The 14422-nt window shown below is 40.3% G+C and overlaps 1 protein-coding gene across 7 annotated transcripts in view; it reads right to left on the minus strand.

The window, feature by feature from the left end:
• MICU1 (mitochondrial calcium uptake 1) overlaps window positions 1-14422 on the minus strand; it is a 236443-nt gene that overhangs the window by 83719 nt on the left and 138302 nt on the right. For all 7 annotated transcript variants that reach the window (XM_032256311.1, XM_032256308.1, XM_032256312.1 and 4 more), the window contains 2 exons: window positions 7971-8053; window positions 5455-5652 (listed from right to left, as the gene is read on the minus strand). In XM_032256311.1, coding sequence (XP_032112202.1) covers window positions 5455-5652; window positions 7971-8053 — 281 coding nt within the window. The remainder of the gene's footprint in view (window positions 1-5454; window positions 5653-7970; window positions 8054-14422) is intronic.

The following is a 14422-nucleotide window of genomic DNA, read 5'->3' on the forward strand; positions in this document are numbered from 1 at the left end:
AGCTGGGATTACAGGCACGCGCCACCATGCCCAGCTAATTTTTTGTAGTTTTAGTAGAGACGGGGTTTCACCGTGTTGACCAGGATGGTCTCGATCTCTTGACCTTGTGATCCACCCGCCTCGGCCTCCCAAAGTGCTGGGATTACAGGCTTGAGCCACCGCGCCCGGCAATTTCTTCTTTTTTTAAGGACACCAGTCAGGTTGGATTAGGGCCCACTCTTACCCCTCATTTAATGCTCACCTCTTTAAAGACCTTATCTCCAAGTAAAGTCATACTCTGAGATACTGGGGGTTGGGACATCAACATAGGAATATTGAGGGGATACAATTCAGCCCATTACAAACATCATCTCACTTAACCATTGTCCTGTTTTACAAATGAGGAGCCAGGCTCTGAGAGAATGCATAACCCATCAAATGTCACATAGCCAGTAAGTGGTACAACCAAAATTTTAACCAAGGCCTCATTAGCAGTAAAGCCTATACTCTTGCTGCTAGTCATGCTTCCTCAAAGAAGTACAAATGTAGCTGGGAAGACACAGTACTGATTGATGACGTTTTACATAAGGAGGTTATCAATAAGAAGGCACTTATTCTACTGGATGTCTTGGTCCATTTTCTGCTGCTATTAAAGAATACCACGGATTGGATAATTGATAAAGAACAGAAGTTTATTTGGCTTATAGTTTTAGAGCCTGGGAAGTCCAAGAGCATGGTACCAGTATCTGGCAGGGGTCCTTTCATGGTGGACAGGCAAGGAAGCATGTAAAACAGAGGTTAAATGGGGACCAAACTTATCCTTTTATCAGAAGGCCACTACCCCAGTAATAGTCACTTCCATGATAATAACATTAATGCATTTATGAGGGCAGAGACTCATGACCTAATCACCTCTTAAAGTTCCTGCCTCTTGACAGTGAAGTGACAGCAATTAAATTTCCAATACATGAACTTTGGTTGGGGGGTGTATAATCAAACCACAGCACTAGACTTACGCCATTATATGGAAAGAATGGATTCAATATTACTAGCCACTTACAGAACACTTACTACATGTTAGGCTGCATTCTTTCACAAAAGTCTGTTAGTCTCCTCACATGAGGAACTGCTGACTGGCAAACAAATAATCCTACAGCAATGTCAAACACAAGAGAGCCTTCTAGAATAAGTATCTTAGCCATGACTGACTTTTACATCTTTTTTCTTCTGCATTTGGGTATAGGCCACATGCAGGAACGCGTGTATGAAACCTCTAATCTGCTTTATAATATTTTCCCTCATGGGCATTCTACAGAGTATGTTAGTGGGCTTTCAACTTTTGTCAGTGTGCAAGACAAAAGTCCTATGCTCCATTTCTCTAGGCTCTCATTTGAGTTTCGAGGAACAAGTGTTGGGTTACACTGTGGTCGGGCTGGCACCTGCTTGGCCCTCTGGTTGACCCTGTATTATTTTTGCTAAAAATTTGTTTTTATTTTTTTTTAATTTATTTTTTTGTTTATTTTTGTTTTTGCTAAGAGTATTATCCTAGTGTGCGCTTCTTTAACTACATTTTATGGATCTACACTCTGTTTAATTGTAATTATATAATTAACAAGCTAAATCACTTACATTCCCAGATTATGTTACAATGCTCCCAAAGAAGACCGGTCTGGGTATGCATGCATAGTAGGGAAGCAAGGCATAGGACTTGAACCCTAGTATATACCAACTCTTACGCAAAAATTGTTAGATGAGGCCTACTTCTTTCTTCTATACTCTGAGGAGTATATTGGAATATTCCTATAAGAAGGCAAACTTCACAAAGGTAAGCACTATGCCTCTGTGTGTGTGTATACGGATTTATTGTAACATATCTAATATATTTTATATATAAAAATACCCAATATAAATCAGTGAACAAAATAAAATTCACTGCCTGAGAAGTATCTTTTCCATAGTATAAAAATAGTAATATTACCATTTTCAAAAAAAGATCTGGAAGCATAATACTTAAATGCTATTGGACTTAATTTTCTCCATTCTGTGAAGTTATATTTTGAACTCCATTATCTGCTATAGTTTACTGTGGCAAGGAAACTGGCAAAAAACAGGATACTATAGATATTCTGAAGATAGAGCCCTCTATGTACAACTAGACAAAAGGAAAACTTCACTAACTAGAATATTTAGAAACTGAGGTATTATTATGATTAATTTATGACTAATTTTCTGGTTTACAGAGAGCTGACCAGATAATCTCTTTTGCTTCTGTTATTGTTGAAATCTTTTCAAATGATTTTCTAGGCTGATGTGTCATATTCCTCTGCGTGCGATGAAGAAAAAAAAAAAACCTTTGAAGTCTAAGTACTTAACAACCTTTCCTGATACTTACCTTTTTTTTTTTTTTGAGATGGAGTCTCCTTCTGTTGCCTAGGCTGGAGTGCAGTGGCGTGATCTCGGCTCACTGCAACCTTCACCTCCCCGGTTCAAGCAATTCCCCTGCCTCAGCCTCCCTCCCAAGTAGCTGGGATTACAGGTGCACACCACCATGCCCAGCTAAGCTTTTTGTATTTTTAGAAGAGACAGGGTTTCACCAGGTTGGCCAGACTGGTCTCGATCTCCTAACCTCAGGCAATCTGACCGCCTCGGTTTCCCAAAGTGCTGAGATTATAGGCATGAGCCACTGTGCCCTGCCTCCTGATACTTAGCCTTGTGCTTTTCACTAGACAGAGAAAGCTATCTATACAGATGTGCGAAGAAAGTTAGCATAGGGAAGCTGTGTTTGGCTCATGCAAAGGTATTGAATAAAAGAAAATCCTATACAATATTTAGTTAAGAAAAAAAAAAGGAATAGGGAAGCTGTAAAGCTTTTCAACATGGTAAACATTTACTGACATTTTACTATACAGTAAGTCTTCACTAGGTTCTTGGAAACTGAGACTTTAAGTGAAATAATGCATAAAAAAATCCAATTTTACCATAGGCTGGTTGATAAAGATGAGAGTTAATTTCCTATGGCATATTTTTAGTCACAAAACATCACCATAGCTGGGAGTGGTGGCTCAAAGTAATTCCAGGACTTTGGGAGTCGAGGTAGGCAGATCACCTGAGGTTGGGAGTTCAAAACCAGCCTGGCCAACATGGTAAAACCCCAACTGTACTAAAAATATAAAAATTAGCTGGGTGTGGTAGGGCATGCCTGTCATCCCAGCTCCTCGGGAAGCTGAGGCAGGTGAATCAATTGAACCCGGGAGGTAGAGGCTGCAGTGAGTGGAGATCGTGCCACTGCACTACAGCTCAGGGGACAGAGCAAGACTCCATCTCAAAACAAAAACAAAAGTATCACCAAACTTCTAAATAAAGACCCAAAACACTTCTAATAGTAAATACCGAAATAAATGTGAGCTATATATACATCTAAGAAAGAATGATATAAACAAGTAAGATAATCATTTACCCAATTTTTAGTGAATTATTAGATATCAGTGGTTATAGTGGTGGTGAATTAAATCAATAAATAAGTGTTTGCAAAGTGAAAACTGTAATAAGTACCTCCTCCTACCATGAAGTTCAAACATAAACAATAAGAAATGCTGCAAGCTCACTGAGAGCTTTTGAATTGCGTTGTTTATCATCTACTTTATGAGTTTTTATTTCACAATAATTTGCATTCATTCATTTTCTAACATGCTTATTCCAGTTCAGGATGGAGGATGGTCAGAGACTATCGTGGCTGCTCTGGGTGCAAAGCAGGACATCCTGGACAAGATGCCGTTCCATCTCAGGGCACACTCACACACACCCACTCAGACTGGGACCACTTAGACATGCCAATGCACCAAGTATGTACATCTTTGGGATATGAGAGGAAACTGGAATACTCAGGGAAAACTCAAACAGACAGGAAGAACGTGAAAACTCCACACAGACAGTGTGGCTCTAGAGGGAAATTGATTAGCTCCTGCTCATCAATGTTATAACAAAATGATGTTGAACAAAATAACACAATTGAGACAAGTGGGTGGAACAGGTGAAATCATATGTAAGAATCTTGGGGAAACATGGGAAAGCAGATACAGAAGTAACATATAGACTTTAAAAACAACATAGTACCTTTCTCCAATATTTTCACCTGTTATAGTTACAGTATTTAATGTTCTGAAATTCCAAATAGTATTAAGGTAGGGCATGTGTTAAAAGAAAAAGAGAGGCCGGGTGTGGTGGCTCATGCCTGTAATCCTAGCACTATGGGAGGCTGAGGCGGGTGGATCATCTGAGGTCAGGAGTTCAAGACCAGCCTGGCCAACATGGAAACACCACCTCTACTAAAAACACAAAATTAGCTGGGTGTGGTGGCACATGCCTATAATTCCAGCTATTCAGGAGACTGAGGCAGGAGAATTGCTTGAACCTGGGAGGTAGAGGTTGTAGCCAGCCAAGATCAAGCCACTGCACTCCACCCTGGGTGACACAGTGAGACTCTGTCTCAAAAAAAAAAAAGAAAAAAGAAAAGAAAAGGAAAAAAAGGTTGGGAAACACCAGTGTAAGGGAATTTTTTAAAATGTCAAGAAGTTACGAGACTAGATTTTTTTGTCTCCAGACAAAAGTACATATGGAAGGCATTTAATGAATGTTTTGAATGGAATAGAATAAATAGCCAGAATAGCATGATGGTCTAAACTTTAAGTGAAAAAGTAAACTTGTAAATCCCCAAACACAGTAAGATACCTTTGCTACTCTGAGCAAAGTTGTCGTAAACAATTAAAGAGACAGGGTCTCACTGTGTTGCCCAGGCTGCTCTCAAACTCCTGGGCTCAAGCGATTCTCCCACCTTGGCCTCCCGGGTATCTGGGACTACAGGTGTGCGCCACTGTGAAGGACGGATAAGCACATATGTTTTTATTCTGACATTTTGTGTTTCCAGCTCTTACTACCTTTGCAACTATCCATCCTTCTTCATCTCCATCTTCTGCTGTCTTCCACACAATAAACATAAAAGCAGGAATATATGCTCAGATGGAGAACTGCTATGGGCCCTTGAGTTTCTTTCTCCACAAGCTGGGCATACAAACACAGCTAAGATTTTCAATTTAGAGGGTTTTGGTTTTCAATTCCAGAAACACCTCACTTCATGACGTTTTCATAGAACATGTTGTTTCCTATTTGCTGTCAGTTTATAAATCACTGATAAGCTCCAAACCAATCAGTTCTCACAGCTGGAGGTAAATGGAAAGAATGCCTATAGGGCCGGGTACAGTAGCTCATGCCTGTAATCCCAGCACTTTGGGAGGCTGAGGCAGAGAATTGCTTGAATCCAGGAGGCGGAGGTTGCAGTGAGCAGAGATCGTGCCATTGCACTCCAGCCTGGTCAACAAGAGCAAAACTCCATCTTGAAAAAAAAAATGCCTATAGTACAGGCCCTCCTGCCCACCAGCTCCACATGTGATGGATCTGCTAAGTCCAAGAAAGACCTACCTCGAGCTTCAGAACATCATGCTGAAGTTTACGTTGAAATTCCAGGAAGTTCTTGATTGTCAGCTTTCCCTTCAGATCAGCGCCAAAAAAGTAGGTTGTGAGGGCTGAACACAAGCCAGACTTGAGGGTGTTGCCAGTGGTCGGACGATCTCTGTGGCGCATACCCATACTGGTTTGGGAGCGAATGATGCTCTGAACCTAATACAGAATCAAACCCGCAGCCAGGAAAACATTAGGAAATGAAAAAACATAATAGAAAAAGAATCATAACTATTGTTTACTATTTTCCTACTCTATATTATAATTACCTCTTTTAATGTTTACAACAATTTTTTTTTTTTTTTTTTGGAGACAGAGTCTCTCTTGGTCACCCGGGCTGGAGTGCAGTGGTACAATCTCAGGTCATTGCAACTTCTGCCTCCTGGGTTCAAGCAATTCTCATGCCTCAGCCTCCTGAGTAGCTGTGACTACAGGTGCATGCCATCATGCCTGGCTATTTTTTTTTTTTTAGAGGGAATTTTGCTCTTATTGCTCAGGCTGGAGTGCAGTGGTGCAATCTCAGATCACTGCAACCTCTGCCTTCCGGGTTCAAGCAATTCTCCTGCCTCAGCATCCTGAGTAGCTGGGATTACAGGTGTGCGCCACCACACCCAGCTAATTTTTTGTATTTTTAGTAAAGACAGGGTTTCATCAGGTTGGCCAGGCTGGTCTTGAACTCCTGACCTCAGGTGATCCATCCGCCTTGGACTCCCAAAGTGCTGGGATTATAGGTGTTAGTCACTGCAACCAGCTAATTTTTTTGTATTTTAATAGAGACAGGGTTTCACCATGTTGGCCAGGCTGGTCTTGAACTTCTGACCTCAAGTGATCCTCCCACCTTGGCCTCCCAAAGTCCTGGGATTTCAGGCGTGAGCCATCATGCCCAGCCTATGATAATCTTATAGGTCCTATTATCCTCATTTTATAAAGGAGGTTGAAGCACAAGGAATTAAATAACTTGCTCAAGGTCAAGTGGCTAGCAAGTAGCAGAATTAGGATTTTAACACAGACAGCCTGACATCTTTATAACTAGTATCCTCTTAGAAAATCTCTGTTGAGAAAAGGATGAACATTTATTTTTGAGACTCAAAAACTCTCCCACAGCCAGGCGCAGTGGCTCATGCCTGTAATCCCAGAACTTTGGGAGGCTGAGGCAGGCAGATCACTTGAGGTCACGAGTTCAAGACCAGCCTGGCTAACATGGTGAAACCCCGTCTCTCCTAAAAACACAAAAATTAGTTGGGTGTGGTGGTGGGTGCCTGTAATCCCAGCTACTCAGGAGGCTGAGGCAGGCAGATCACTTGAGGTCAGGAGTTCAAGACCAGCCTGGCTAACATGGTGAAACCCTGTCTCTACTAAAAACACAAAAATTAGTTGGGTGTGGTGGTGGGTACCTATAATCCCAGCTACTTGGTAGGCTGAGGCAGGAGAATAGCTTGAATCCGGGAGGTGGAGGCTGCAGTGAGCCAAGATTGCAACACTGTACTCCAGCCTGGGTGACAGAGCGAGACTCTGTCTCCTTGTCTCCAAACAAAAAAAAAAAAAAAAAAAAAAAACAAACAAACAAAAAAAAAGGCTGGGGTACAATGGCATGATCATAGCTCACTGCAACTTCAAATTCCTGAGGTCAGGTGATCCTTCCACCACAGCCTCTGGAGTAGCTAGGACTACAGGCACATACCACCAATCCCAGCTAATTTCTTTTCCTTGTAGAGACAGGGTCTCACTATGTTGCCCAGGCTGGTCTTGAACTCATGGCCTCAAGCAGTCCCCCTATAACCTCTGCCTCACAAAATGCTGAGATTATAAGCATGAGTCATCGGGCCCAGCCCAGCTTCTTATTTTATATAATATACCTGACATTTTCTCCCACTTCCTGAAATATTTGCCCTTTTCTTCATTTTGAGAATACAAAAAATGCTTTTTCCTATACATATAGTTTTTGTTTTGAAACCACTTCTGGCAATCATAATAGCTATATTTGGAGAAATACCATGGTTTCCCAAAGGCAGAAGTTCTATGGAAATGTAATCTATTTCTAGGATTTAGAAGAAACTGTCACCTACTATAGTCAAAGTATGGTACCATTTTTCCTTCTCTTATAGAAATCCTTTAAGAAAATACGTAGTCCTAGTATTCTGGAACTGCCATTTACCAAAAACTGCACACAGCAGCTTTTCGGTAAATGTTGAATTGCCATAATTTAGCCTCCCAGCTAGAGGCATTATAACCTAATTTATGTTGGGGAATTGGAGCAACCGTGACCTTAATGGTACGTTCCAATAATCCATTACATTCAGAGTGAAAACAAACAAAACCAAACTGTTCAAAGAATAATTTTGAGAAATGACATTTTAGGTACTTCAAAAATTGAAATAGCCACTGAGTACACTGACCAAGGTTAGGGTAACTCCAAGGCTCATGAAAATGTATTTTAAATATTAATGTATTTAAAGGAACTCTCTAGGACAACTTGCCTGTTCAAACTCCTCCATATCTACTTCTCCATCTCCATTCAAATCAAACATCTTGAAGGCAATTTCAAAATTTCTCTGAGGAGCTGCAAGTAGAAAGGAAGAAGAGGAGAAAGGGTGAGAGAGAGAAAAAATACCTAGAAGGCATTGACCAAAAATAAATCCCTTTTAAAAGAAAAACAAAAGGCTAAACACTAAAATGTAATATCAAAGTCACCATAAAAGTGAACGAGTCAGAGTCTCAATAAATGGAAAATGACACTGCGTTTATTGAGATCAACCTTTTAAGAATACTCCTTGAAACCAAAAAAAGAGTATTACTATGGCCAGTAAAGATGGCACTTGTCTATCTTTTTGTTTCAACATTCTTTGTCATAAGTAGTTTAGCTTTACTTTCAGAGACACAATCTTCTTAGCTGTATAATACTAATGTTGTTCTGTTGCTTGAATATGTTATTATTTATCTGGGCAAGAAAGTATGTCTGGAGTGAGACATATTGCTGTAAAGTAAGAAGTTGAAACACTACATCTTAGTCTTGCCCTCACAACAAGCCAGCTTTCTACTTTGTTCTTTCTAGTCTCTTTATTGAAAGTACAATCAGGAATTCTGGGCATGTCACCCTGCCAATATGGATAACTTCAAGTTGATTTCCTATATTAGTTTATTCATTATCACTACAGCTCTATGGTAAGACAGAAAAGTATACTGTAAGGTACTCAGCCCCCTATTTCTTTCTTTCTTTTTTTTTTTTAGAGACACAGTTTCACTCTGTCACCTCCCCCACCCCCAGGCTGAAGTGCAGTGGAGCATCTTGGCTCACTGCAACCTTTGCCTCCCAGGTTCAAGCGATTCTCATGCCTCAGCCATCTGAGTAGCTGGGATTACAGGCACAAACAACCATGCCTGGCTAATTTTTGTATTTTTAGCAGACACGCAGTTTCACCATATTGGCCAGGCTGGTCCTGAACTCCTGACTGCAAGTGATCCACTCACCTTGGCCTCCCAAAGTGCTGGGATTACAGGTGTGAGCCACCGCTTCTGCCTCAGCCCCCTAGTTCAATCATATCAGCTCCATACACAAATTACTAAATATACTTAAATGGTAAAATTAAGATGAAGTTTAAATAACAAAATGAAAAAATGCAAAGCTTGACAAGAAAGATATTTTCTTTCCCTTAATGACGAAAGCTCTTCAAGGCTTCCTTAGTGTTCCTAGATCAGTCATAATATAATTAATATACTCTGTGCATTGGAATAAAACATAAACTCAATAGCCTTCCTCCCTTACTGTACTAAATGTTCTGGCAAAGAAAACTTAAGTTGTTTACTTCCTTCCTTTGGTGCTTCAAATTTATATAGCTCTAGAGAATAAACCACAATAAATATTCTATGTATCCTTATACTATTGAATTAAAATTTCAGTTAATATCATTTACAAGAAAAAAGTAAAGATTACATGCAGAGAAAAAAGTAAAATGAACTTTGTATATTATGAACAATTGTTAGAGAGGCCATATTCCCATCTTGTGCAAAAATTTGTCAATAGCAACAACTTTCTGGGCTCAAATTTCATTTTGGGTAGCTACGCAGCTACGTTGGAAACTCCTCGTTTTTAGTTGCCTGGGTGAACCATGTGTATGTCAGCTTCCAATTGTCTGTTTCACTTGATATTGACTTCCAACAGGTTTGCTTTCCTTTAGGCCACATAGACACAGGGTTTCACCATGCTGGCCAGGCTGATCTTGAACTCCTGACCTCAAGTGATCCTCCCACCTTGGCCTCTCAAAGTCCTGGGATTACAGACATGAGCTACCATGCCCAGCCTACAATTGTCGGGAACGATGCAGTGGGGGTGAGGGGGGACTAGTTTTGTATGCCACTTCTCAAATTTTTGCTACCTGTCTCAATGTTAACATTTTACTTAGGAGTTACTATGTGCCAGGCATTGAGCTAGATAATTAGAGGTCTTCATTATTTGACTTCATACTCTCAATCTTGAAAATGTTTCTTTATTTTTAAACAGAGTAGTATATTGGGGCTCAGAGCAGTTAAATGTGTAGCTCAAACATCACACAGCTTCTTTTTGGTAGAACTAGGAATTGAACTTAAGTCAACACTGACTTCAAAGCTTACAAACTTATGTTACAGCCTCTAATGTGAACACAGAGGTACTTAGAATGAACACACACTCTTCATGCTGACATGATTTGACCTAAAAACTAAGCAGCAAAGCATGAATCACTGGTTGTGTCAGTCACTGCAAAAGCTGAACATTCCAAGTTGATCATCTCAAGGAGATAACCAATATCATAAAACATTGCCTGTGTTACGCTCAGGAGTTTAGGCTTGGCTGTACTAAATGGAGAATCCACAGGCAACATTAAACTTTCATATAGGTTTGTCATGCGTTTTTGTTTTTTGGGACAGGGTGTTTTTCTGTCACCTAGGCTAGAGTGCAGTGGCACAATCATAGCTCAATATAACCTCAAACTTCTGGGCTCAAGCGATCCTGCCTCATCCTCTGGAGTAGCTAGGACTACAGGTATGTGCCACCAAGCCTGGATAATTTTTCTGTTTCGTGTAGATGGGATCTCACTCATTGCCCAGGCTGGTCTTAAACTCCTGGCCTCAAATGATCCTCCTGCCTCAGCCCCTCAAAGTTCTTGGATTACCGGCATGAGCCACAGCACCTGGCTGGTTTGTCGTATGTTTTAAAAAATTCTGATGATAAATCTCTTTAGACAGAAATGTACTCTCTTATTCTTCCTTATTGTGTCACACTTGGCCCACTTCACTTATACATGTTATTTGCCTAATTCCTGTAGGTACTTGAGAATGTAACAATGGCAGAAAATATGAAGCCACTGAAAGTTTTAAGCAGGAGAGTGACAAATGAGGCAATTATAAGGGACTCCTCCTCCGGCTACTGTGTGAAGGAAGAGTTGGAAAAGAAAAGCCAGCTTCAGAGAAGATCAGAAGCTCCTGTAAATGTTGAAAATGCAAACTGGGTGATGGCAGTGGTAATGGAGAGGAGGGAACACATTCGAGATACCTGAAGAAGGCAGAAATTATAGAACTTAATGATTAGTTAGCGGTGATGAGTTGAGAGTGAAAAGGAATGACAGCATGACTGGCTTAGACTACTCCGTAGCTTGCATGGCATTAAGAAAGAGATCAAATAGATGTAAAAGGTTTGAGAAATAAAATTAATTTGGATGGGATGTGCTAAATTCAAGGGGTCTTAGCTTATGCAGATGAAGATGTTCAGGAGACAGTTGAAAATACTGGTCTAAAGCTCAGCGGAGAGAGGTCTAAGCTGGGATTTATGGGGATACATGTGGCTAGGTACGAAGAATCTGAAATGAAGTTGTCTATGCAGAACTGAGGAGTGAGGAGAAGGGCAAGAAAAGGGTAAAGTGCAGGTGGAAGCCAATGTTTAAAATGCAAGGAAAAGAAAAGGAGGCAGTAACAGAGGAAGTGGCATCACAATATCAGGAGGAATACAGTCCAAATTAATAGAAATAGGAGAACATTTGGTGAGAGCCTAGTCAATATGCTCCCATACATGAATTAAAGCAGTATTCCCATTCCCTCTCTCCACAATTACAGAGGTGACACAGACTGCTTACAACTTCATCAAGATCTTGTAGTCTTACTGTCCTGTGAGTTCCATGAAGGCATGTGCCCCGATCATTTAAATGACTGAATGAGTTATTCTAGCAAATTATGGTTAATATCACCTCCTACAACTAAGGTTAAATACATTTTACCAAAGTATACCCTACACTGCTTGAGGTTTCTCTGTCTTTTTATACTGGTATAATTACTTTCAGAGTACTGGCTTTATGTGGAGCTACTGAGGGTGTTTGTTCAAGTACATGCGATCACACCACAGAGGCCGTGTACCTGTGCTCAGGGCACTGCTGAGGCAAGCTGGGCTGCAGCCATGCACACGCTCACTTAGGCCTCACCAGCCTCTCAGGGCTGGTCTTTCCAGAAGGAGCTCTCAGCCTATTCAATCTTCATCTGCTGATCATGTCAAAGCATATGGGACAAACAAGCCAAAAACAAGCTTGCTTTAAGTGAAACATGCTACACAGAATATGATATCAGGCGATTCTCTTGTAAATTTATTTGTCTCCTCTCAAATGTAGGCTTCAGGGTAATTTTTAAATCTAGCTGTTTTGGAAAGCTTTATAGCATCCTGTTTCCTTATAACCTGTTTCCATAGAAAGGTTCTGAAAGAGGAATTCTTTTTTTTTTTTTTTTTTTTTGAGACTGAATCTTGCTCGATGACCCAGGCTGGAGTACAGTGGCATGATCTCGGCTCACCGCAGCCTTCGCCTCTTGGGTTCAAGTGACTCTCGTGCCTCAGCCTTCTGAGTAGGTGGGATTATAGGCATGTACCACCACGCCTCGCTAATTTTTGTATTTTTAGTGGAGACAGGGATTCACCATGTTGGCCAGGCTGGTCTTGAACTCCTGACCTCAAATGATCCGCCTGCCTCAGCCTCCCAAAATGCTGGGATTACAGGTGTGAGCCACCACGCTGGCCTGAAAGAGGAATTCTTTTGAATGCTAGGCTATTTAGAGTGAACAGTGAGGCTTTTCCCCTGCTAAAACAGCATAATTTACTTTCTATGTGATTTGTAAAATGGTCTCAACAAGTGTTCAAACTGATTAGAACAATAAGACCCTACACAAAGTTCATTACTATACACCTTTCACTTAGCTTTCCATAACAATCTTTGCTACTTGGAGCAGAGCTACATTAGGTCTGTTCTGGTTACAAGTCTGTTTCTATAATATTATTCCACCATTGACAATCATGATAATAGTAATAACAACTCTACACGATTTCCTAAAGCACATTTTTTTCTATTTTGTTTTGGTAAAGAGAAAAAGCATCTTTTTCTATGTGTAGTGAGTCACAAAATCAGATAAACACTAGCTGTCCTGAGACTTTCATTGGTTGATTTCATGGTTATTTCTCTCACTGCTCTTTAATAGAAAATGCATAAGGAATGGTACAGGTAGGAAGGGTTGAACTAAAGTTCTAATTCTGGGTTTTCCAATAACCTCATGAGTCATTTGCTGCCTTAAATTCTTTTTTGGTAGCACGGATGGAATGATGAAAAAATGAATAGGTTAGATTCTAAACAAGTTTCTTATTTTCTGTTGGTTTGATTCTCCTATCAAAGAATTCCTACCTGTCGCATTCCTATTTTAGAATGCTAGAGGATAAATGAGGTAATTAATATGCAGTATCAGAGAAATCTGAGTTTCAAAAAAAACCTTCAGAATATGTTCCTCTATTCAATGATGAACTTTCCACTGAATTTGTAAGGATGATCACACAGCCTCTGATTATTTCTGAGAGGGAGGTCACCACTTCTGAGGTGTAAACATTGTTGACCATATTAAATGAGCTTTTTTTTTTTCTCATGCACAGTCCAAATCTACTCAGTGTAGCTCCTAAAAACTGTCATAGTTTAATCTTCTCCCTCCATCCTTCTGAATACTTCAAAGTATGATGGCTAGGCACAGTCTGAAAAAAATCTTTCTGCCTTTCCCACAGAGTGGGAAAAAAGTTTCCACAGTATGATATGTTGCAGTTGTAGCATACCATTCCCATGGGATGATTTAGCTTCAGAAAAAAAAAAAAAACAAAAAAAAACCCCAAGATTATTTTATATTATTGATATGTTATTATATTATTAAGAATATTGGCTGGGCGTGGTGGTTCACGCCTGTAATCCCAACACTTTGGGAGGCTGAGGCAGGCAGATCACAAAGTCAGGAGTTTGAGACCAGCCTGGTCTCAAACATAAGGAAATCCCCGTCTCTACTAAAAATACAAAAATTAGCTGGGCGTGGTGGCACGCGCCTGTAATCCCAACTACTCAGGAGGCTGAAGCAGGAGGATTGTTTGAACCTGGGAGGCGGAGGTTGCAGTGAGCTGAGATTGCACCACTACACTCCAGCCTGGGTAACAAAGCGAGACTCAGTCTCAAAAAAAAAAAAAAATTATATTATTATCTTAAACACACTTAAGCAACCACAGACCAATTTTCTTTTTATAAACCTAATTGGCTTGTTGAAGTCTGATTTCATTTCATTTCTGGTAGTAACTATTTTACCAGTACTCTGAAAATCTGCTAGCCTTTTCTGCATTTTTAAAGTTTCATAGTAGTGCCATGTTACAGCTAACAGAATGATAAAAGATATGCACAAAGTCAAGAATATTCCTTTTTATAATATAATGTACTTAAATTAAGAGGTAGGTCTTACTATGATGCCCAGGCTGGAGTGCAAAGGCTATTCACAGGTACATTTGTGGCACACTGCAGCCCTGATTCCTGGCTTCAAATGATCCTCCTGCTTCAGCTTCCCAAGTAGCTGGTTCTACACGTGCCTGACACCATTGTGCCTGGCTAAAGTTACATGTTTTACA

Source organism: Sapajus apella, unplaced genomic scaffold (genome assembly GCF_009761245.1).
Source record: "Sapajus apella isolate SASKATOON/1434 unplaced genomic scaffold, GSC_monkey_1.0 scaffold94, whole genome shotgun sequence".
NCBI lineage: Eukaryota > Metazoa > Chordata > Mammalia > Primates > Cebidae > Sapajus > Sapajus apella.